Source organism: Protopterus annectens, chromosome 7.part0 (genome assembly GCF_019279795.1).
Source record: "Protopterus annectens isolate FY-2018-M chromosome 7.part0, PAN1.0, whole genome shotgun sequence".
In the NCBI taxonomy this organism is placed as follows: domain Eukaryota; kingdom Metazoa; phylum Chordata; order Ceratodontiformes; family Protopteridae; genus Protopterus; species Protopterus annectens.
In genome coordinates this window covers 974,392,222-974,416,044 of record NC_056739.1, presented here as the reverse complement: position 1 = coordinate 974,416,044, position 23,823 = coordinate 974,392,222, and the positions used below count along the sequence as shown (strand labels likewise).

At 37.1% G+C, this 23,823-nt stretch overlaps 1 protein-coding gene across 1 annotated transcript in view; it reads left to right on the top strand.

Annotated features, from left to right (window-relative positions):
* HYKK (hydroxylysine kinase) overlaps window positions 1-15,174 on the top strand; it is a 331,090-nt gene extending 315,916 nt beyond the window's left edge. Inside the window, exon 5 of the mRNA XM_044077553.1 lies at window positions 13,857-15,174. Coding sequence (XP_043933488.1) covers window positions 13,857-14,401 — 545 coding nt within the window. The 3' untranslated portion in view covers window positions 14,402-15,174. The remainder of the gene's footprint in view (window positions 1-13,856) is intronic.
* The last annotated feature ends 8,649 nt before the right edge of the window (window positions 15,175-23,823 follow it).

Sequence of the window (23,823 nt, the reverse complement as noted above, 5' to 3'; positions counted from 1 at the left end):
AAATTAAATTATGTTTAGTTGTTTTTTCGTTTCTCTAGAAAAAAGGGTAGGTGATTCTACAAATCGTAATATTGCCCATGTATACAGTTGCCCTCTGTAAGTAAAAGTAAACCAATACTGTCTGGGTGAATGGCAACAGAAAAGAAAAAAAAGTATCAATCACTGAAAAGGTGGCAGCTGTCAATGGAATAGAGCTTAGTATAGTAGCTGTATTAGGCACTGCAGGAAAAGTTGGTACTGCTGTTGCATTGGATGCTCTTACCTCTTGTACAAACCTATAGATGTCTTTGCCCAGTTTCTTACATGGGACTATTATTTCATGCTGAAGTAATGCCTAAAGGACAGGTTCATTTTTCATTCTCTGCATCTGCCTATAATGGATATTGAACTACCACTGATAGAGATTCATAAGGTTTTAAGGTTACCTTAATTGCTTTTGCATCCTTTGAGTCCTGCCTCATTTCCATGGGTAGGCCACAGCTACAGTGGAACAGCTTCAACTCCCTCTTCCCTCCAAGTCAGTCACACTAGAGGTCTGTTCATATCTAAGCACTGCAAAGAGTGGTTTGTTTGAAAAGATTATGTCCAAAGTGAAATACATAGTACACCTTAATTTACCCAACAAATCTGTACTTAACAGATTTAAAGGTGCAGAATTTCCTACAATAAAAGCATGTTGATTTTGCAATGGCCCTATCTGAATTGGAATTTGTTTCTGGATAATCCAGTGGAAGGTCGGAGAACCTCCTATCTCAAATAGATTTGGCAGAAAGCGGGAGGCTTTCTGCGTTAGATGAAGTTATCATAGCTCGAGTTGCACATGTGTAGGTAAGGAAAGGAAAGGAAAAGTAGATTTTCACACTATAATAACTAAATGTCCTTCCCAATTTAGTGATGACAAAAGAAATAGCTGCCTGTCCTAGTCATGACTGTCCATTTGATCTTGATCTGGACAAAGACATCTACAGGTTTGTACAAGAGTTAAGAGCATCCAATGCAACAGCAGTTAGTCACACTGGTGACTGCAATAAGAACTCCCAGGATAGAGCCTGTGTCCCCACCTGCTGTGCAGCTTGGGTACTGGGCTGACTGGTAGTTTAAAAGACAGATTAGATTGCTAAAGAAAGGGACATTCTTCATACAAATGCCAGTTTTGGCCACAAGTAAAAGAAGGGCTGATATGCGGCCCACACTGCTTGGTTTCAGACAAAGTAGAAGGGTAAAAGTTTTGCAGAAATTGTCTTGGTGGTTGTTGAAAGAATCTAAATCTACCTCTATCTCCTATGTTTCTCCTGTTATGCCCCTTTCCCTGTAAATCAGTATCATATTGTTGAAGTTGAACATCTACTAATTTCTTCGGGTCTATATCATATATTCGAAATTCAAAAATGTCGAACACCATATGTTGGAACTTGGAATTTCGAATATTGAAAACATCAAACATTCCCGGGGAAAAAAATTGCTGTTCCGAGAAACATACACACAACAAAAGCACACCAAAATAAATAAACTACACACATACAGTTAACAAAACCCAACCCCACACTAAAACACACATACATTACTAACTATCCACTTACCTTAACCCACACCCTAACCCTAAGGTCCGTAACTATTGCACACATAACCTACGAAACTATACACAAACAAAGCAATTAATACACACACATACAGTTAACAAAACCCAGCCCTACACTACACCATACATACATTACTAACTATCCACTTACCTTAACCCGCACCCTAACCCTAAAGTCCGTAACTCTGGCACCACGGTGGAGGAAGTAGCGAAGCCATGGAACGGCCCACCGAAATCTTTCCCTAGGTAAAATTTCGATGTTCCGGGGCTTCGCTATTTTCATCATTCGATGTTGTGGGTTCAATGTTTTAACGTTCGGCGTTTTAATTCTTCGAAGTTTTGATATAGACCCATTTCTTCTGTTCTTTTTCCTGCCTGATGATATCATCTGCAACATATTGTGCTTGATTAATAATTTCATGTATACCTAAACTGGGACAATTTAAGCAGCCCTTTTTTATCTTTGTGTAGGTGGGAGCAATATTTCTACAAATGCTACTGGCTGCCACCCCTTCAGTAGATACTGTATGTCCTGAAAAAGCCTCAAAAGCATCTGTCATGCACTGCAAGTGCCCATCCATACATTAATTTTCCTTCTTTGCAATAACTTTGATTTTTGGCCATCGAGGTGTTGTGTTGTATGCCATAGTTATTGCTTTTAGTAAGTTCTCTCTCGTGGTTAAAAATCCATCATCTGTATGTTTTGAAATATTGTCACCTATAGCTGACTGCGTCCCCATATTTTTCTAAAAATACCTGGAGGAGTAGAGGCTTTCAAAACTACCCATACGTCTTCAATTGTGGGTTCGGCAATTGTACATGTCCTTGTAAAATCTTAGCATATGTGGCTGAATGTGTTCAAATGGGAGGGTGAGGGTTTACAATGGGCAGACCACTCAGTGGGTTCAGCATCACCATGTTTTGCTGCTCCAGGGGTAGGTGCTTCTCACAAAGGGTGAATTTGAGTATGAGATGATGGCAGGGGCATTGTTATCAGTGGATGAGTCAGACGTTATTGCATTCTCAAAACTTGGCTTGGGAGATGGATTATACCTATATTCTTTCCCAACAATAAGTATTGGAAATTGGGTAATTAATGTTTTAAATCTTTTTAAGGTGGTGATTTTGCTAGAGGAAGAACTTTCTCCAAATCTTAGTTTTCCAATGTGTTTGTTAATTGAAGTATGTTTTTATTTAGGATGTAAGTACTTGCTTTTGTTTGCTATCCTCATTAACATTTGGCCAGAATTTGAGGTAGCATTTTGCTGTCATAGCTACCGCAATCTAGTGTTATAAACAGTCTTTAAGATAAGCAGATGTACTAGAAGTTGCCATTTGCCCTGATACTTCTATCTTCAGTTTGTTTCTCAATGCAGCCTGTGCTCCTGGGGGGGGAGGGCTGTCTGCTTCAAAAATGGCAGGTTGGCCCACATAAGGGATATGGTGTGCAGAGAAAAGCGGGGGCCAGCCATCATCAGAAAAATCTGGTTGAGCTATCTTTAGTTTTTCTAAATGTTTTTAAGAGTAAAGTCACCAAGTACTGTGAAAATTGTCTCCTGCACATTTTTGTGGTGAACTAACTGTTCTATTAGCTGCCTGCATCTGTGTGTTTAGTTTTGCAAAATTAAGTTTTAAACTTTTAACTACAGATTCCTTTCCCATATTCTTAGTTTCTTCTTGCCAGTCATTAAAAGCTGACCAACAATTGTCAAGTACTTTGTTTACATTTCTTTTTGAGGTTTTCTAAAATAGCCTTATCAAAAGTTCCACTCTCGGGAACTTGGTGAACTATCATGTTTAGTGATCCTAAACCATTTTATCAAATAATTATAGTTGTCACTTCCATATTTGCGAAACGTATGCTTAGCTGGAGTATAAGGAGATGAGGAGCATGGCAAAGAGAGAGGTGGCGAAGGATAAGGCATATGGAGAGTTTTACGAAAGATTGGACGTTAAAGAGGGAGAAAAGGACCTGTACCAATTGGTTAGACATAGGGACCAAGCTGGGAAAGATGTGCAGCAGGTAAGGGTGATAAAGGACAGTGAGAGAAATGTACTCACAAGTGAGGAGAGTGTGTTGAGCAGATGGAAAGAGTACTTTGGGGGGCTGATGAATGAAGAGAATGAGAGAGAGATGAGGTTGGATGATGTGAGGATAGTGAATCAGGAAGTGAAACAGATTAGCAAGGAGGAAGTACAGACAGCTATGAAGAGGATGAAAAATGGAAAGGCTGTTGGTCCAGATGACATACCAGTGGAAGCATGGAGGTGTTTAGGAGAAATGGCAGTGGAGTTTTTAACCAGATTGTTTAATGAAATCTTGGAAAATCAGAGGATGCCTGAGGAGTGGAGAAAAAGTGTTTTGGTACCTATTTTTAAGAATAAGGGTGATGTGCAGAGTTGTAGTAACTACAGAGGGATAAAACTGATCAGTCACAGCTTGAAGTTATGGGAAAGAGTAGTGGAAGCTAGGTTAAGAAAGGAGGTGATGATTAGCGATCAGCAGTATGGTTTCATGTTGGAAAAGAGCACTACAGATGTGATGTTTTCTCTGAGACTCTTGATGGAGAAATATAGGGAAGATCAGAAGGAGTTGCATTGTGTCTTTGTGGACTTGGAGAAAGCATATGATATGGTGCCTCTAGAGGAGTTGTGGTATTGTATGAGGAAGTCAAGAGTGGCAGAGAAGTATGTAAGAGTGGTACAGGATATGTACGAGGGTAGTGTGACAGTGAAGTCTGCAGTGGGAGTGACAGATCCATTTAAGGTGGAGGTGGGATTACATCAAGGATCAGCTCTGAGCCCTTTCTTATTTGCAGTGGTGATGGACAGGTTGACAGATGAGATCAGACAGGAGGCCCCATGGACTATGATGTTTGCAGATGACATTGTGAACTGTAGTGAGAGTAGGGACCAGGTTGAGGAGACCTTGGAGAGGTGGAGATATGCTATGGGGAGGAGAGGAATGAAGGTCAGCAGAACTAAGACAGAATATATGTGTGTGAATGAGAGGGAGGATAGAGGGATGGTGAGAATGCAGGGAGTAGAGTTGGTGAAGGTGGATGAGTTTAAATACTTGGGATCAACAGTTCAGAGTAATGGTGAGTGTGGAAGAGAGGTGAAGAAGAGAGTACAGGCAGGGTGGAATGGGCGGAGAAGAGTGTCAGGAGTGATTTGTTACAGACAGGTAGCAGTAAGAGTGAAAGGGAAGGTCTACAAGAGGGTAGTGAGACCAGCAATGTTGTATGGGTTGGAGATGGTGGCATTGACAAAAAGGCAGGAGTCAGAGCTGGAAGTGGCTGAGTTAAAGATGTTAAGATTTGCACTGGGTGTGACAAAGATGGACAGGATTAGGAATCAGCATATTAGAGGGTCAAGCTCAGGATGGACGGTTTGGACACAAAGTCAGAGAGGCGAGATTGAGTTGGTTTGGACATGTGCTGAGGAGGGATGATGGGTATATTGGGAAAAGGATGATAAGGATGGAGCTGCCAGGTAAGAGGAAAAGTGGAAGGCCTAAGATAAGGTTTATGGACGTGTTGGGAGAGGACATGCAGGCAGTTTGTGTGACAGAGCAATATGCAGAGGACAGGAAGAAATAAAAACAGACGATCCGCTGTGGTGACCCCTAACGGGAACAGCCGAAAGAGAAAAAGATGCTTAGCTGGAGTTCAGACTCAAAATCTTTTAATACACCTACATTCACACATACACTGTGAATTTGACACAATGGAAAAATTGCCCGCTCCTTCATAGTAAAACCCACGCTCATACAAAATAATGAATCCACCCTGTCACACAAGAATATAATGAAACCCAGTTTCATTCATGAATATAATGAAACCCCTCCCATACAAGAACCCAGTCATACAAGACTCACTGAAGACTGCAACAAAAACTTACCACTAGAGATTTCAAACTCTGCTGAAGGTGGAAAATATAGCTACGACTCAAAATCCAAGACTTTATGGTGCCAAATGCCATGATAGCAAAATGAAAATAACTTCATGCAATGCAGTTCAACAGACTAGAATGCTCTCCTTTATTGCAAAGAACACACGTACATGAACAACTAAGCATTCAACGTCTGGTCTTCGCAAACAAAGAAACTGTAGTTACTTTTATACTGGAAAAGCTTCTGCGCAAATATTGTATCTATCAGACTATAGCCCCTGACCAAGTAAAACTAAACAGTTTTATGTTTTTGCTTACAAAGATTTGGAGACCCCTTACCTGTGCCATTGTTTATTAGGCACAAGTTCTGATCTACCATGTAGAGAAAAAGAATTACATCAAACATTTCAACGTTTCTCCCATCTCACACTTCTGCCTTCTAATTCACAAAACAGAAGACCCTTCTCAGCTGTAATATGATGCTGTACCAGGAGCCTCAAGAACCTCCTTCCCTGAGTGTGGATCAGGGCGAGTTCACCGGTGGGGAGGGGGAAGGCCTGGTAGGCCCACTGGATGAGGAGATGCCCTGGGGTCAGCCAGTGATCAGCTGCAAGGTGCAAAAAAAAAATAATTAAATCATAACAGCTGGGTTTATTCCCCTCATGGGTTATATTTTGTCAGACAGAATCTATGTGCCATATCACCTGCAAGAACCAGGGTTGATCTTGCACCCTATTTGTCTACAGATGTGTGCTGGTACAAGGCATCATTGTTTATACCTCATGATTCGTTGTTAATATTGTTTATCTCTCAGTCGTGCTAGAATTGCTTTCACTGCATATTGAGTTGCTTTTCACACCATTCTTCTGGAAAAAAATACAGTTGTTCTACTTTTTGTATCGGTACACCTGCAGAACTTTGAAATTACCACAAGACAAGGATTTTTGCCAGAATGTCCTAAAAGTTGTTCTTTTCCTCCTAATATTAAATACGCAGTTTAATGTGGTGAATCTTCACCTCTGTTGACACTGGATTATGTCCAAAACATAATATTTTTTTCTATTGGTTTTGATTTTAAAGGATACTTCAGTGATATAAAAACCTTAAAAGATGCTTCAGTGATATACAAAATAATGTCCACAGTATTATGAAAGCATAAGTAAACTAGCATCTAAATTGTCCTAATATGTGAGCTAACTGTATTCTTTAAGTCTTTTAAATTTGAATATTTTTTATAGCTGTCACATGCACCATATGTAAACTTATGTGTGTGAGCTCACACACATCTCTCTCTCTCTCTCTCTCTCTCTCTATATATATATATATATATATATATATATATATATATAAATTAGTGCATTACAGAAAAGTCACTGATCTGTTTTGAGCAGATTTTCTTGCACAAAAATGTCACTTGTTAAATTCAACATATTATGTTGTAATTGACTGATAGATTATAATCTCTGGCATAATACATGGTTTCCTTTTGGCTGTGGTTGCACAATTTATGAAGATGATATATCTAAATTAGGGGGTGGACTAGGGTCCTCACACAGGGAGGTGTGGGGGAAAAGCTCTCTACAAAATATAGTGTTGTACTTAAGTATGTAGGTAGTGTTAGAAATGTGGAGTAGTTTATATCATTTTTTTATAGATGGAGTAGGTTTACTTATAGTGTTGCTGTTATAAATGTGAACCATTTGATGAACATTTGCAATAATGTTTTGTTTGACTGTTTTACTCTGTGATTATTTGACTGTTTTACTCCGTTATTAACTGCAATTCATGATGAGTTAACACAATGAAATGTGTACCGATGCCATATATATATATATATATATATATATATATATATATATATATATATATATATATATATATATATATATATATCTGTATATTCACACACACACCACATCGGTCAGATAATTCTATAGGATATATGTCATCATGCTTAGTAAGCCCACCACAGTTAATTACACTTCTGTTATATTCCTTTTAGCTTTTAAAACTACAGTGTAAAAAAAGAAATCAGATTCAGTACACTGTCCTTCACTATACCGAGAGAAATCAAAATTCCTACCTATTTTCTAGTTATTGCTAAAATCATTCCTGATGTATTATTTAATTTAATCAAATGTTATAATTTTTAAAGTTCAGTTTATTAAAAATGTATAATGTGAAAGTTTAAAGGAAGCAGAAGTGGAAAGTATAGGAAGGTGGAGTATTTTCTCCGTTGCTGTTTGTCATCCAGTTGGGAAGTCAGGTATTTGAAGACTTCCTATATGAGTTGCATTATTGCTCAGTCTTTCTCATTTTAACTTGTAAGACAATCAAGGAAACTGTCCATATTTAAAATCTACATATTTGTGTTCTGGAGTACTTAAGATGTACAAGCTTCTATTACTTCTGGCCTATATTTTCAGTGGATATCTGTTAGAGGAAAGAACAATGCTACAATAATGAGTGTTATCTTGCATAACATGAAGTAACGTATGTTATCAGTAAATGCAATGCAGTTGTTTTACTGTATAGTCTGTGCCAACAAATGGATGGAACCGAAAGGTATTGGGGGGTCTTTGGGGACTTTCAGAAAATCTTAAACAATGTCTACATTATGAATCTAAATGCACCTGCCTTTGTGACACTGGTTGGTACTCAAATATTCTTTTTTTGAGTAATATAACACTTTAGTTATAGCATTTACAATTTGTACAAATAATGTTATTAGATAATGTTTATAATTGACAAAATGTAGGATTGCACTTATAACCCTGTGTTACATGTTTCCTGTACTCCTGTTAAACTGTGTTGGCCTCTCAGGTTATACATTGTATGCTCATAGTAATCCATCTTATTGTCATTGATTTGAATTTTGACTGTCTGTCTTCTTGTTGTAAACACCTCTGCACTTTGTATGTAGATTATGACTAAAAAGGGTCAAATGACTAGATTATTCACTCAGTTATTAAATTGTAGAAAATGAAATATTTGATGTATTATGTAATAGAAAACCAGGGGTCTATATTAGAACTTTGAATGTTCTAATACCGACCCCTATTCAGCGAACGCTGAAAATTGCAAAGCTGCAAAACACCGAATTTCTTCCTAGGGAAGGAATTCGGTTGGCCGTTTCTATGGCTTTGCTATTTTCAGCACTGCAGTGCAAAGTTATAGGTCGGGATCAGGCAAGTGTGCGATTGTGCAGACGTGAGGGTTGGGTTTGGGTTAAGGTAAGTGGATAGATAGTAGTGTATGTATAGTTTAGTGTAGGGTTAGATGTAGGAGTTTAAGTGTATGTGTGTGGATTGCTGTTTGTTTGGTGTGCTTGTGTTGTGTGTATGTGTGTCGGAACAACAAATTTTTTCCCTGGGAAACAATTTGCTGTTCTACATGTTCGATATTGTCAGCATTCGCTGAAATATTAGAACATTTGAAGTTTTAAAACTGCGATGTTCTAATATAGACCCGAAAACCAGCATAGTGTTATTCTGCATTAACAAACACTAACAGCTCTGCGCTGTGGATATGAAAAAATAGAAATTAGTAAGAAGAAATTGTTATATGTGCTGCCTATTTACATATAACTGCAAAAGGGAGATCGAAAATATGATTTTTGTATAAGAGCAGGTTAAACTCCAAATTAGTTTTCCAGGGATGTACTGAGATGGTGTCTTAAAGCAAAATATAAAAGGGGTGTTTGAAGCAAAGTACAGTTTTAAGAAGGTTAGTAAGTCTGAAAACTTTGTTAAACATTATCTACATTTTATTATCTACATTTTATAGTGCCCCATTTCATGAAGCATTCAAGTATCACAGCGTCATTGTGCAGTTGTGTCTGACAGCCATCCAGTTTTAGATGCATTACTGGTTATCGCCTAAAAATCTACAGACAGTTTGTTCTAATGCAAGGAAGGGAAGAGCTGTGTATCATTGGCATGGTGCTGTTACTAAAGACCTCTCTCCATATTGAGTTCTGCTAATGGAAGCATGTACATGGAAAATAAAACAGAGCCTAAGATAAAACCTCAGATGTGATGAGATAGATGATGAAGTATTACTACCAGGCGCTGTCAAAGTACACCTGAAAGGTAGGAGGCAAACTACTATAGGGTAGTGCCTTGGCCCCAGAATAAGTCATCAGAAGGTCTAAGAGAATGTCATGACAAGCCATATCAGATGAAGAATGCAGATAAAGGAATACCAAAACAAAATAATACTGCTGATCCCTTACCATAGGAAGAGCGTTCAAGAACTATGTAAGGGTCATCTCAGTCTTGGCTCTAGGGCAGAAACTATTCTGAAATGAATCATGAACATGGTGTTTTTGCAAAATGGAATCAGTCTACAAATAGATAGCCTTCTGAATAACCTTACTTGTGAAAGGAAGTTTAAAGATGGTGTAATAGTTATCTAAAATGTCCAAATCCAAATTATGCTTCTTCAGAACTGGGGTAACCAAGGCCTCTTCTAAAGCGGATTAACAAACCTCAAAAGTTAATGAAGCAGAGTAAATCTGTTAAATTAATGGACCTGACATATTAAGACAAGCAAGAGGCAGTCTTGTCAGACATGGTCCACATTGCAGATCACATGATTGAGATGAGACAGACTGGTTCAGTATAATCTGGTAATTAAAGCTCACAACAAGTCCAAGACAGTCTCCCTACAAGTATAGCAGACACCATTTAAGCTTATTGTGCAGGATAAAACTGCTCTCAGTGATATCAGTTTAACTGCAAAGAACTGAGTGGCCAGTTTACTTATTTTCAAAGAAAACATTGTATGGGTGGACACACAGTCCAGAATATTTAGATTGTCTGCTGCCTGAAGGAGCTTGGCTGATAGGATCGAGATTTTTCTAGATAAGAGCACTGCATTTTTATTAGAGATCTCTGTGTGATAGGCAACATAGCATTTATCAAGCCTAAGTCTCTGTTCAGGTCAGTACAGTCCTTTTCTAGAACTCTCCTATGCAGAGTCAGAATATTTAACAAGTTCAAGCCTTTGAAGACAAAATGGATGGAGTGCCAAGAGGAGGTCCCTTTGTCCCAGAGCACAGTACCGCTAAACCAACATTCTTAATATTAAAGCAAGTAAAAGTTCAAATGAGTTATCCAGGAGAGAGAGGAGTTGCTTAAAGGCCAAACTGCAAAGGAATCTTTGAAGCAAGCATATATTTGAGGAAGCTTTGTAAGTCTGAAAATAGTGTTAATCCTCTGCACCTCTGTATGCAGGTCTTGTAGGCTCTGGATCATCAAACATACATGTGTCATTATGCAATTCTCTAAGAAAGTGCATTTTTACAAACTGCTATGAAAAAAAATAAGATTTTGACAAAATTAAGGAAACATTACCTGCCAACTATGGCATCCCAGCTCATGACTGGTAGACAATAAGTGTTAAGTCACACTATTTTAAAACGCTGAGTAAATATTCATGGAATGAAATGAAGGATCAAACATACGGCAAATTTCACTGGTATGGGGGGGTGTTTGTCACTGTTTCCAGAGTGTTGAACTATATAACTTGTGCACATGATAATTTATCATTTGAGGATGTGTATCAGTCAGAATGGCATGTATTATTAAAAGAAAATAAAAAATATGAACTCAGAAAATTCTGATAGATGATATGACACTGCAGCAGCAAGCGGCATGGTAGACATAGGTCTTGCATGTAAAAAAAAAAAAAAAATTATTTTTGGGCAGTCACTAAACCACTCAGTCTGTATGACTTGTGTCATTGCTCTGTATGTAAACTTATCATCTACCAAAAATGGAATTCTTTCAGTCCTAAATTGTGAGCTGTTAGCTGTTACCACACAGATAATACCAGAAGCATTGTGTCTGTAAAGGTAGGTACACCGATCCTGATCAAATAAAATACTTTCTAGCTATTCTTGGAGACAGCAGATCTAACGTTCATTGTTGGGGATAGTCTGGCACATTCAGAATATTTCCTACTTAACAAAATAGGAACACTATAGCTGGCACGTGCTCGTGTGTGTAATGTGATGCTTCTTACTGTTCGCAGAGTGTTGGAAGAATTACTTGTGCACACAGTAATGTAATCCTTTGTTGTGTACAGTATGCCTTATGAGGCATTTTAATTGAAAACTGTGTGGTATTTGCTTGAACAAACTGGGGACTGGGAAAAGTATTTCTTACTATGTAACAAGAAAGTAAAGTAACACTGTTCTGTGAGAACAAATACTAACAAATGTACAGTGTGTATAGGGAACAGTACCAATTACTGAGAAGAATCCATTAAACTCATAGCCATTTGTGACACATACATAAATGTATACAACACCTTAGTGAGGTAGAGCTAACACAAGCTTTTAATTACTGTACTAGTTCTGCATTAGTAATATGTTCAGTGCTTTTGTGTGTCTAATATGGCTGCTGTTTACAAGGCATATCAATGCAGATAAGGGTGGCAAAGCCATTCTATCACATAGAGCTGTAACATTTTTCAGTGCACTTTATAATGATGACAGACAAGCTACAGAATTCTAAAGTGATAGGAGACAATCAACAAATGGCAGTGTACTGTTTACTGTGTACTGTTTCCTTATTTAAAAAAAGGACAGACATTGTTAGCAAGGAGAAAAATTATGATAACTTTGGTTTTAGGATTCCACTACAAGACTTGCATCCGCACTAATATTAATTGTAGATGCGTAATGATATTGTGTGTATTAATGATGAGTTATGCTTCTGTAATTAAGTGAACATGAAGGTGTATTTGAAGATACTTTGATGTTGAATATATGGTGTTAGTCATTTGTATAGTGTCAGCCAGGGACGCTCCAAGTGACACAGTGTGTTGCTCTTGCACATGCTCAAGCCAACACACACATACACAAAATACATTGTACAGTGCTGAACAGCCAGTCTAACTTAGACAAAGGTGCCTAAGAAAACAAGCACTGAGCTGGCATCTGTGATGTAGAATATGCCGACTCTCGTTGCTTTAAAGGTGGTCTGAGTACCAAACTGGGTTTTATTTCTTATTTAACTACTGCGCAGGTCACTACAGATATGATATGAAACATAACTGTGGGATTATAAATTGAATTGTTTTGTAAGGTAGGGGTTCTAGTCATACATTTGTGCTTATTCATTGTAGAGACACTGAAGCATTTGAAAGAGATTGGTTTTATGTTCATTTTAGCAGGTTACATCACTTTTTTAATGAGATTTCTAGTATCAGACATTGGTAGGAGCATTGTCTTTGATAGAAAATGAGGCTGTTTGCCTAAGCAGTTTTCAGATTTCTGCTCTGACAATTCCATAACCACAAGCATACATTTTGTGCCTTTTCCTATTATTTACATACATTTTGTGCCTTTTCCTATTATTTACATATGTTTTGTGCAGCTGCTGTGTTGAACTACTTTCTCAGGAAGCCTGCTATTGGCATTTTCCGCATTGTGCTGCTTTGAGCATACTTTACATCCGTAAAAAATATAAAAAACACACGACTTATTTCCACAAAGTGCCGCTGCTGCTCTCTTAAGGCTGCACTTTCTCTCTCGCTCTCTCTCTCTATCTCTCTCTCTTACATTTATCTGTTTCTGCTTTTTCCAAACATGTTTACCTTCTTTATACAGTGTGATTAATATTCACCTTCTTCTGGATATTCTTATGAATTTATTTTTATCTTCATATTGCTTCAAGTGAAGACTGCTTACCACTTTTAATTGACCTCTTGTGCCCTGCTTTAAGCATGATTATGTTATTGTACAGACAGGCTCTCCACAGACGTGTATAGTTTCCCAGACATGCCCCATTTAGCTGTGAGCTTAAAAGAATAACTTGATTCTGCTGTTTATCTAATCATCTCTACTGCCTTGCTGTATTGTCTGTATACCGAAGTCTGAAGTACTCCATTTCCTGAAGTGTTTTACACTAATTTGTGTAGAGTAAGCTGCTGTAATTGTGATCATAATTCCAACCCAGCTCTATTTGTTTTCAGTCTTTCTACTCTATTTCTGTGTCAGATTTACTACAGATTTTTACGATAAAGGAGGTTTATGGGGGATTTTTTTTAGTCTGTTGAAAAGTGTCACCTGTAAAAACATTGCAAAGGACAAGTTCCAGTTATGAACATTATGGTTGTTACATTCTTGTGATAATAATTTGGGTTGCTGTTAACCAAAACATGGTCATGAGTGCAGCATAACAATCATAATAAGAGTTGCCTCCTTAAATATAACTTTAGGAATTTTGTTTTCAAGTAATTAGCAAAGCATGTTTCTGATCCATACAATTATCAGTTATTTTGCCAGTTTTGCATAGTATATTTTAGCTTTGCATTATAAATTAATTATTGGAGAGGAATACAGTATAATGCAGAAATATTTTATTTTCTACAGGTGTAAATCATGGAGACCTTAATGACCAGAATATCTTACTGGAACCGGTTAATACTGTGAATGGCATCTGTCAAGAGGAAAACTACAGGATCTCTGGAATTCTGGACTTTGATGACATGAGTTATGGATACTATGTCTTTGAGTTGGCTGTCTGTATAATGTACATGATGATTGAAAATAAAGAGCCTATCTTAGTTGGTGGCCACGTACTTGCAGGGTTTGAAAGTGTGGTTCCATTAACCTCAGATGAAAGAGATGCTGTATTTCTACTAGTAAACTGTAGATTTTCTCAGTCTCTTGTTATGGCCCGGTACAATGTTTCACTATGTCCTGAAAATGAAGAGTACCTCATGATAACAGCAAAAACTGGCTGGAAGCATTTATTGACTCTGTGGGATATGGGCAAGGAATCTGTGGAGAAGATCTGGTTTGGAATAGCAGAGTCCTACGTAAATATGAAAAAAACCTTGACAAAAGTACCTTATGGTGCATCAGTTCTGACAGAAACATACAGAGATGCTGATAGTAGAAGTCCCACAGTCTAAGTCCACCTGAACATTACAGTTAAAATCTTTGCAGCTGCCCTTTTTCACTACTTATTCATTCCTTCTTCCATCTAGTACAGGCACTATTGTACACCTTTGATGACATACCTTTAACATTGTTTCTGGAAATTAGATTCATAACCTTCCAGAACTGCGTATATGCGCTAACCAATGGAGTGTTCTTTGATCTAACCAATGGAGTGTTCTTTGATCTGACCAATGGATTGTTCTTTGAGATGATGATGACCTCAGTATCGTTGGAGTCCACTCCATCAGTTGCATACCCCAGTCTTTCCCAGTTTCCTTTTATGTAGTTGACTATAAGTTTGGTTATATGCCTGGGGTACTTGTCCACCATAGCACTGTCCTGCAGGAGTGCATTTTTTCACTAGATCTTTCCCACCTTAGAAATTAAGATACTTATGTACATTACATGCCAGCTGCTACCTGTTAGCTTACTGCATAAGCTGTAGCAGTACTCTGTGGCGATGCCTTTCATTATCTGTGATCATTGTACTAATCTTTCTGCCATCACTGAAAAGTTTGATCATGCTGTACACCCAGCAGCGGTGGCTACACATTCCTTCTCATTCCAGGGCACAATAGGGACACAGTAGCTAGCTGGTGAGGCATGTAGAAAATGTGAAGCAAAAAAAAAAAAAAAAAAAATACCCAAACGCCATATTCATGAAGTATAGGATACATGACACATGGAAACAGTTCACCCATAATCTAGTATTAAAAATAAAATACCATTTCCTTCCAAATAAACAGTGAATGCTGTAATCTTACAAATTATGACAATGTTTGCAACACAGAAAACATGATTATGATTTGGATGAAATGATGACATTGTATGCCGCAGTCTAACAAGTTATGGGTGAAGTTGCTAAGACAACAGCGTTGGGAAAATGTCATGCACAAGCCATTTGTGCCTCAGTAGAAAGAGAAAAAATATATTTAAAAATGCCATTAACCCAAATTCAAGACCAGATAGTTGGACTTGTTTTGTTCTGTGCTGCATTGCTAAACAAATACAGCACATGTTGCCAGAATTCAAGAGAGAAAACCACATCTTCTAACTGCAGACATGGGGAGCAGGAAAGTAATTTAAAAGTTCTTAGAAGTAGAAGCAAGAGTGTTTAGTTAACAGCCCCTGGATTACAATGCTAGTTTTGATACATTAGGAAGAATGTGGAAGAGGGTCTGTTAGCACTTGGACTAATAAATAGGAATCCCTAAAATATACATTTCTAGATTATTCTGTTTTAGCATGTACAACTACTGTTGTAGAAGTCAGATCTGCACAAATCAGAGTAATTCAAGCAAAACAGTGAAAATGAAACTTTAAACAGGATTCAGAAGCTGTGCCAGATGCCTGTGACTCACACTACTGCTATTTTATTTACAGAGTTGTCTTCTCTCTTTTTGCAAGAAGTCTTACTAAACACATGAAGTAATGAACTAGCTGGTTATGTTATATAAAACTTACTATCTTTTTATGTCATGTAAAAATTACATACCATACTACTTCGGTGAGGTCTGCGGTGGGAGTGATGGATGCATTTAAGGTGGAGGTGGGATTACATCAAGGATCAGCTCTGAGCCCTTTCTTATTTGCAATGATGATGGACAGGTTGACAGACGAGATCAGATAGGAGTCCCCGTGGACTATGATGTTTGCAGATGACATTGTGATCTGTAGTGAGAGTACGGAACAGGTGGAGGAGGCCCTGGAGAGGTGGAGATATTCTCTAGCGAGAAGAGGAATGAAGGTCAGCAGGACTAAGACAGAATATATGTGTGTGAATGAGAGGGAGGATAGAGGAATGATGAGGATGCAGGGAGTAGAGGTGGCGAAGGTGGATGAGTTTAAATACTTGGGATCAACAGTTCAGAGTAATGGTGAGTGTGGAAGAGAGGTGAAGAAGAGAGTACAGGCAGGATGTAGTGGGTGGAAAAGCGTGTCAGGAGTGATTTGTGACAGGCAAGTACCAGTAAGAGTGAAAGGGAAGGTCTACAAGAGGGTAGTGAGACCAGCTATGATATATGGGTTGGAGACAGTGTCATTGACAAAAAGGCAGGAGTCAGAGCTGGACATGGTAGAGTTAAAGATATTAAGATTTGCACTGGGTGTGACGAGGGTGGATAGGATTAGGAATAAGTATATTAGAGGGTCAGCCCAGGTTGGAAGGTTTGGAGACAAGACCAGAGAGGCAAGATTATGTTAGTTTGCACATGTGCTGTGGAGGGATGCAGAGTATATTGGGAAAAAGATGTTAAGGATGAAGCTGCCAGTTAACAGGAAAAGAGGAAGGCCTAAGATAAGGTTCATGGATGCGGTGAGAGAGGACATGCAGGTGGTTGGTGTGACAGAGCAAGATGCAGAGGACAGGAAGAAATGGAAACAGATGATCTGCTGTGGCGACCCCTAACGGGCGCAGCCAAAAGAAGAAGACACTACTTCATTTAATCATCAGTCTCATGATTCTTTAATTATAGATTAAATATGATAATGTTCGGCCTTATTTTACTATTGTTACTCATTAATGTAATGATATTTATGTAATGGAGCCTCTTTCCACTATGTCTTGTTTACCACTATAATTTGTAAGAAATTCTAACTATGTAATGAAGCTTTTCTACCCATGTCTCCACAGAAAATGAAACACTGCCCCAGCCGGACATTCCTGGTAAATAAATGTAAAATAAATAAAGTTAAAAAAAGTGATTTCCTTATATCTAACATGACTCATTTAAAGGAGGTTTGAAGTAGATTCTAGGGAAAAAAACTTTAAGATCACTTTTCCACTTTAGGTCCATTGAAATATAATAACTTAATTATTCTGACAAATTAAAATAGTCAAGAGTACAACAATATAATTAAAAAAAAATAGATATACTGGCAATCATAAATAAGCATGTTAATTGAGAAAGACGAAAACCATACCAAGCAAATGTAACAACATAGTTATTTATTTATTTATTTATTTATTTATTTATTTATTTGAAGTTTGATGACCGGGAATATCCAATTGATCAAAGCAAAAGCTCTAGTGCAAAAAAAAATTCAAATATACAAATAATTGAACTAATGGAGGCTAAATAAGATTTAACTAACAATCCTTAGTCTAAATGACACACTGCCTGGTACTGTAATTCTGGTTTGCTGAAATAATGTCAACAGAAATTATTTAGATCTGAATGTTTTGGGGTAGCACCATACCTATCACCTTATTCGGGCAATAATTCTGGGCAATAGCAAAAATAATGGGCGGGGGGGATAAAATATGGAACAATTTTTAAATATTAGTCTAATTCACTTAAAAAGTTAATAGAATAGCACTTTTTGCACCAATATTCCGAACAGTAAGAAGTATAAAACTCTAATGACTAGTATTACTGATTATAATCATGATTGATTTGTCAGAGAATTAAAAAATATACGAGAGACAAGGTAAACATTTGAAGCAAAGTCTGGGACATTCTGCAAAAATAGGGGCAACTGAGGCAATGTCTGGTCACAATAACCCATCCAAGATTGGAATGCATTTTTGGATGTCAGGATTTTAAATGTAATGGTTAAAGTGTTCACTTCACAAACAAATGGTACAGGGATTGATTTCCATGAAAGGAAAATTGTCTGGGCTTAAAATGGTCCACAAGGGCAGCTAGTGTAGTGTTTAAATGTTAGTAGGTTGGCATAATGGTTAAGGTGTTTACCATACAGACATAAGATACAAGATTTGATTCTCACATGGAGTAATTGTCTAGATTTAAAATGGCCCACGAGGGCAGTTAGCCTAGTACTAACCTATGAACCTATGAATGTTTTTATAATTGTCTATGAATGAGTTTCAGCACAAGACTTCAAGAATTGTAGTTTTAATGAAAGGCTACTTAATTTTCAGTTTAGTAAGGTTTGATATTACTGTAACATCAATAGCAACAACAAGCAAAGGAATTAAAGAATTGCAGCCACACTCAACTTTCCATCTTAAAAATATTGAATACCTTACTACCTTGTAGAAGGTGGAACAAATAGGCAAAATGTAGAACATTTACTTTCAGGTAGGAAGAGAGCTCAAGGTATGCTTAAAATGTTACTTTATATTTGTTTTAGCACATACCTAGTACTGCAAACATTTGAGACTCACTAGAGAAACAACTCAATTTGCAAATGTCCAAGGCCTCAGATGGGCAAGCCAAGTAACCCTTCAGCAAAAACACACTCACAATCAACTCCACTCAACATTAAGCAGTACAGATATGATCAGGCTTACAAAATGATCAATATCATATCACTAAGAAACAAAAGGATAAAAGAAAGTACAGCTGTAGTTAGTCTTCCATTTTCATAATGGAGAATGCTACATTATCTTGCTTAATGTGGAACAGATAGGTAAAACACCACAGTAACAACTAGGAAGGAAGCTCACATCATGGTTAAATTCTGGACATGACTCCTTCACTTTCTCTTTGCTTGCCAGAACAGTCAATTTTTTGCAATGTAAACTTTTCTTTTTACATTATTCGTAAGATAAACTTTAAAAAGCATTTGTAATATGTTGTATTCTACCACACAACCAGCTCTTCAAACATTAGAGACTTGAAAGTAAGTCGTAAAAGACCAGCTCCAGACACAATAAATTAGCTAATTATTTCATATTCTCTTAGGAATTCAAATTACAAATTCTCAGTGACAAACAGCTTTAGCTTTTCTCCCCATCTCAGTTATTATGACTTCATTCTACCCTCTACATTTCTAATACTTTGACCTAGATGCACAAGCGCATATATTCATCCACACCCATGAATTACAGCCAGTTGTATGACTGTACACCTTACATATTTGCTTGAGATCAAGTGAATGAATACATTCATAAATAATGGGACAGAAATGTATCTTAGCTCACAAAGTCATAACCATACAGTATAACATCCCTTTGCCTCTCAAAGTCTTAGTTTAAGAATCAGGGACAACTTATAAATAGTTCTCTTGAATATAATTTGCATTATCAAGTATTTTCTGAAGAATACAAAATCTGAAATGCACATAGTTGTCATTATTTAATGACCACTGTTAGCAACAATTTGCCAGAAGCCACAGATTTTACAAGGAACATACCAAAACTTCTCTCAATTTCTTTGCTCAAGAATTCTGGACAAAGCCAAATATAAAGGGGGGGGGGACAAAAAAGGACCAATTTAAGTATTTTTATGTATTTGTTAACCAGGTAAACCCAATAGGCAAAGTGTCCCTTTTCAGGGGTGTTGCTCAAAGCCACAAAATAGAAAATTTGAGGTGAAAGGATTAAAACCCTGTACCTTTGATTATAACCTGCAGTTCATTAACTTAAGTATCACACCACTCCAAATAACTTAAAATGTTAACAGAACAATAAATGTTGTATGGACTGTAATAACTGGCATATTTGACTAACCATAATTCTCAGTGATTTACCAGAACAAAATAAGTTAACAAGCGACAGGGCATAAATATGAGGCAAGTTTGGTGACGACCTACAAAATTGGAGACTCATAAGAGGCAGATTAATTCACTTAAAGTTAACAGAATAACAGGTTTTGCATCAACGTGCATTTTCTGAACATTTGACCAACAAAAACTATGAAACTCTACTGACTGACTATAAACCTCAGTGATTTATCAGAACAGGAAGACATAAATGAAGACTTGGTAGTTAGTGTAGAGGATTATTGTTCTAAACTCATACTGAGATGACTCGTAGTTAAGGGTACAGGGTTTGATTCTTTCTACCTCCAGTTGCCTACAGTGCGACTTTGAGCAAGTCACTTAACCAGAAAGTGCTTCTGGGTTAAAAACTAGGGCATACGTATGAGGCTAAATACTTCTGAACAATAAGAGCAGAGCAAGATCGTGGTCAAAGAGCCATAAGGGACACTCCACTTTAAATATGCAGTAATCATGTGATAAAAACATCATGTAGTAGAAGAGTCATATGACATCTATAACTACAAAGTTGTAAACAATGACTAACATTTTTGCAACTTTTTTTTTCATTAAAATAATCATTTATATTCTTGCTGCAAATGCTAGCAATACTGATAGATTCATTTAGACTTGAGGGATGGTCAACATTAAGTCTGAGCTGTCAGAAAATTTCACAGTATTCCAAAATGTTTCCCAACTTGCCTTGCCCGAAATCATGTTAATTTTTTCCAGTACCATGAAAGTGAACTTGGAAAACTTCTTGCAGCAACAGGCAAGTTTATTTAATGAGTTATTAGTTGAACCCTTTCTGATGTAAAAATACTACTGCATTCTTTCCCTTATGTTGAGTTCAGTTTTGCCAATGTAGAATGCATTACAGGATGAGTTCTAGTCTCACAATTTGCTCTGATATGTCCTAGTGTTAACACATGATGCTGCAATATTTCACTATATTCACTGATATTAATACAACTATATCACTTAAATTGTCCACATTTCCTGGTCCCACCCAGCTCTGTGACAGTTTTTAAGATGTTCTCTATCATAAATCCCAGTACATTTTTGATTTTGGCCCTTCCCTTGTAAATAAATCTTGAGGCAGTGTTTAATGTCTGTCTAGTGTTGTCAAAATGATATAGATCTCCAGTTAGTATGGATTTTTTTTTGATTTCATGCAAATTGTTGCTGGAAATTAATATAAATCTCTTGAAATTGGCAGATTATGAAGGATTTGTACCCCTAAAATTCATCACCACTTTCAAAAATTTGGATACATTTCCATGCCCTCTCTTCTTGCACGTATCTCATGTTGTCATCAATTAGACCATCAGGATAGCCCCTCTCCCTAAACATATCACTTAAGTTGATCAACTCCATGCAAAAGTTGTCATCATCAGACATTATTCTGGTGAGACAAACCATCTGACCTTTTATCATTTTTTTGTATGAGAGGATGGCAATTCCTGAAGTGCAAATAAAATTTTAAAAATGTCTGTCTGCTGTAGATAATGAAGGAATAACAGCAAAGAGACAAATTCTTATGTAGCTACACATCTAGGTAATAGGTACCATCATATGGAAATTTGTAAGTGAAATGTAGGAAAGATGGATGTAGTATCTTCCATAAACTGCCCAAGCTGATGTAGCACCTCTTCAGTACCTTACCAGAAAATAAAGATGTCACCTAGGCAACTGATGTAAGCTTTTTATTGGCTCCTGTAGGACCTAAACAATTTAAAATTGGTTTCCCAGAACTACAAGACTGAATTACATGTATGGGGCCACATGCTACCCCCCCATAGCCACCCCAATAATCTAGTGGTAAAATTTGCCTTCAGATGTAAAAAAAATTGTTGTATAACAGTCTGCATTGTTTCTTGTATCAAGTTAATGATCCTGACTGAAAGAGCGGTATCTCCCATTAGAGCCTCAGTGAACCATCTTAAACCTAGGCCATGTGGTATGACCAAAAAATGTCTTTGATGTCAGTAGTCTCTGTGGATAACATCTTAGTGAAGTCCAGTTTTTTGGCTTCATTTAAATACTCCCAGGAATCATTCAATATGTGATGAAATCTTGTAGTGGTGTTTTTTAATTTGAAGTCAATAAACTTAGCAAATGATTTTGTTTTTGAACCCCTCCCCTCCACTGCAGTAATAGGTCTTTGTGCGGGGTTAGTTAAGCTCTTGTGGATCTTATGTATTCCAGATATATTTGGTGTTTTAGCGAGAGTAGTGAGCAAGAAGTTATAAACTCAACCTCAGTAATATCAGCCGATAACAGATCCTCAAGCCACAAGTCAGTTTTTTAAGCAACATTATTTCATGCAGGGACACAACAGAATAGGTATTACATTCAACTAATATTTTCCCCACATAGTCCATTGTGTGTATTATCACCGTCCTACCCCCTTTATCAGGTTTCATGACTTTTAGAATCATGTACCTTTCTGATGTCAGTCTCACATATTGTCAACTAACTGGACCATGGGGTTCGGGGGTTGGGGTGGGATTGAACATACATTTTTTCGTAAGGCAAACTTCATTCTGACATTCACCTTCACTGTTTTTAAAGTACAAAGCCCAGATGAATTTACATATGTACAATTTGACATGAACCAACATTTCTAGTAGGCTGAGCATTTTAGAGGGACTAAAATTAAACCCTTTTTCAAAGAAAAAACACAATCCAGTCTGGAAACAACCACACAGGAAACAAGATGAAACAGATTTTAATGTCAGTTTTAGCACTTTCATCTGTATGTAGCGCAAGACTTCTTCAGAAACATTATACTAATACAAAAAAATCCATTAAGTACCATACTTTCCCCTCCCCTAAAAAAACACATGTACTGCAATAACCAATTGAATGTACACTCCAATTAAAATACCTTACAAATTCTTGACAGTTAAAGACTTGGTACCAAGCATTAAAATCACACATTCTTAAAGACACATGTTCTTTGAAAAACACATTTGATATATACAAGAACTTCATACTATATAGGAACGAAGCTTCAAAATGCTGGCAATAGATATAGTTTCATTGAGTCCAGGTGGAAAACAAGCATTAAACCTAACATGCCACCTTAACTCTTTATATTCAATGATATCAGCCCAAGGACCACCTCTTACATTTTTATTAATCACCTCAAGGCACAAAAATCCAAATTCATGACCAGGGTTTTCAACCACATGCTTAGAAAGTGCACTGTAGGGGTTCCCTTTCTTAATAGCATTGATGTGCTCATACATACGATCTTTAAACCTTCTTTAGCTCTTTCCTATATAGAACCTCTTACATTGCTTACAGAGAGCCAGGTAGACAATCCCAACAGTATTACAGTTGCAGAAAAATTTTTTTAGTTGGACGTAAATACCATTGACAGTGATCTTGTCACCTTGTATGATGTATTTATATAGGCCACAAAAGGCACATTTACGGGCACCATTTCTCCCATTGATCTTATTTGCAACACCACACTCTCCATTTTCTAATATTCCCTTAATATTCCTGTTAGGTTTATTGTGTGATTTTAATGCTTGGTACCAAGTCTTTAATTGTCAAGAATTTGTAAGGTATTTTAATTGGAGTGTGTGTTTCATTGGTTCTGGCAGTACATGCGTTTTTTTTAGGGGGAGAGGAAAGTATGGTACTTAATGGATTTTTTGTATTAGTATAATATTTCTGAAGAAGTCTTGTGCTACATGCAGACGAAAGAGCTAAAACTGACATTAAAATCTGGTTCATCCTGTTTCATGTGTGGTTGTTTCCAGCCTGGATTGTGTTTTTTGTTTGGTTCACCAGTTTGTTTTACCTTTTTCAAAGAAACCATGGTATAGTTCTGTGATGATTAAAGGGGTATAGTCATAAATCCTGAAGTGAGTTTATCAAAAATATTTAACATACCTACTGGGTAAGGCAAAGCATCCCAAAGTTTCATCAAGGC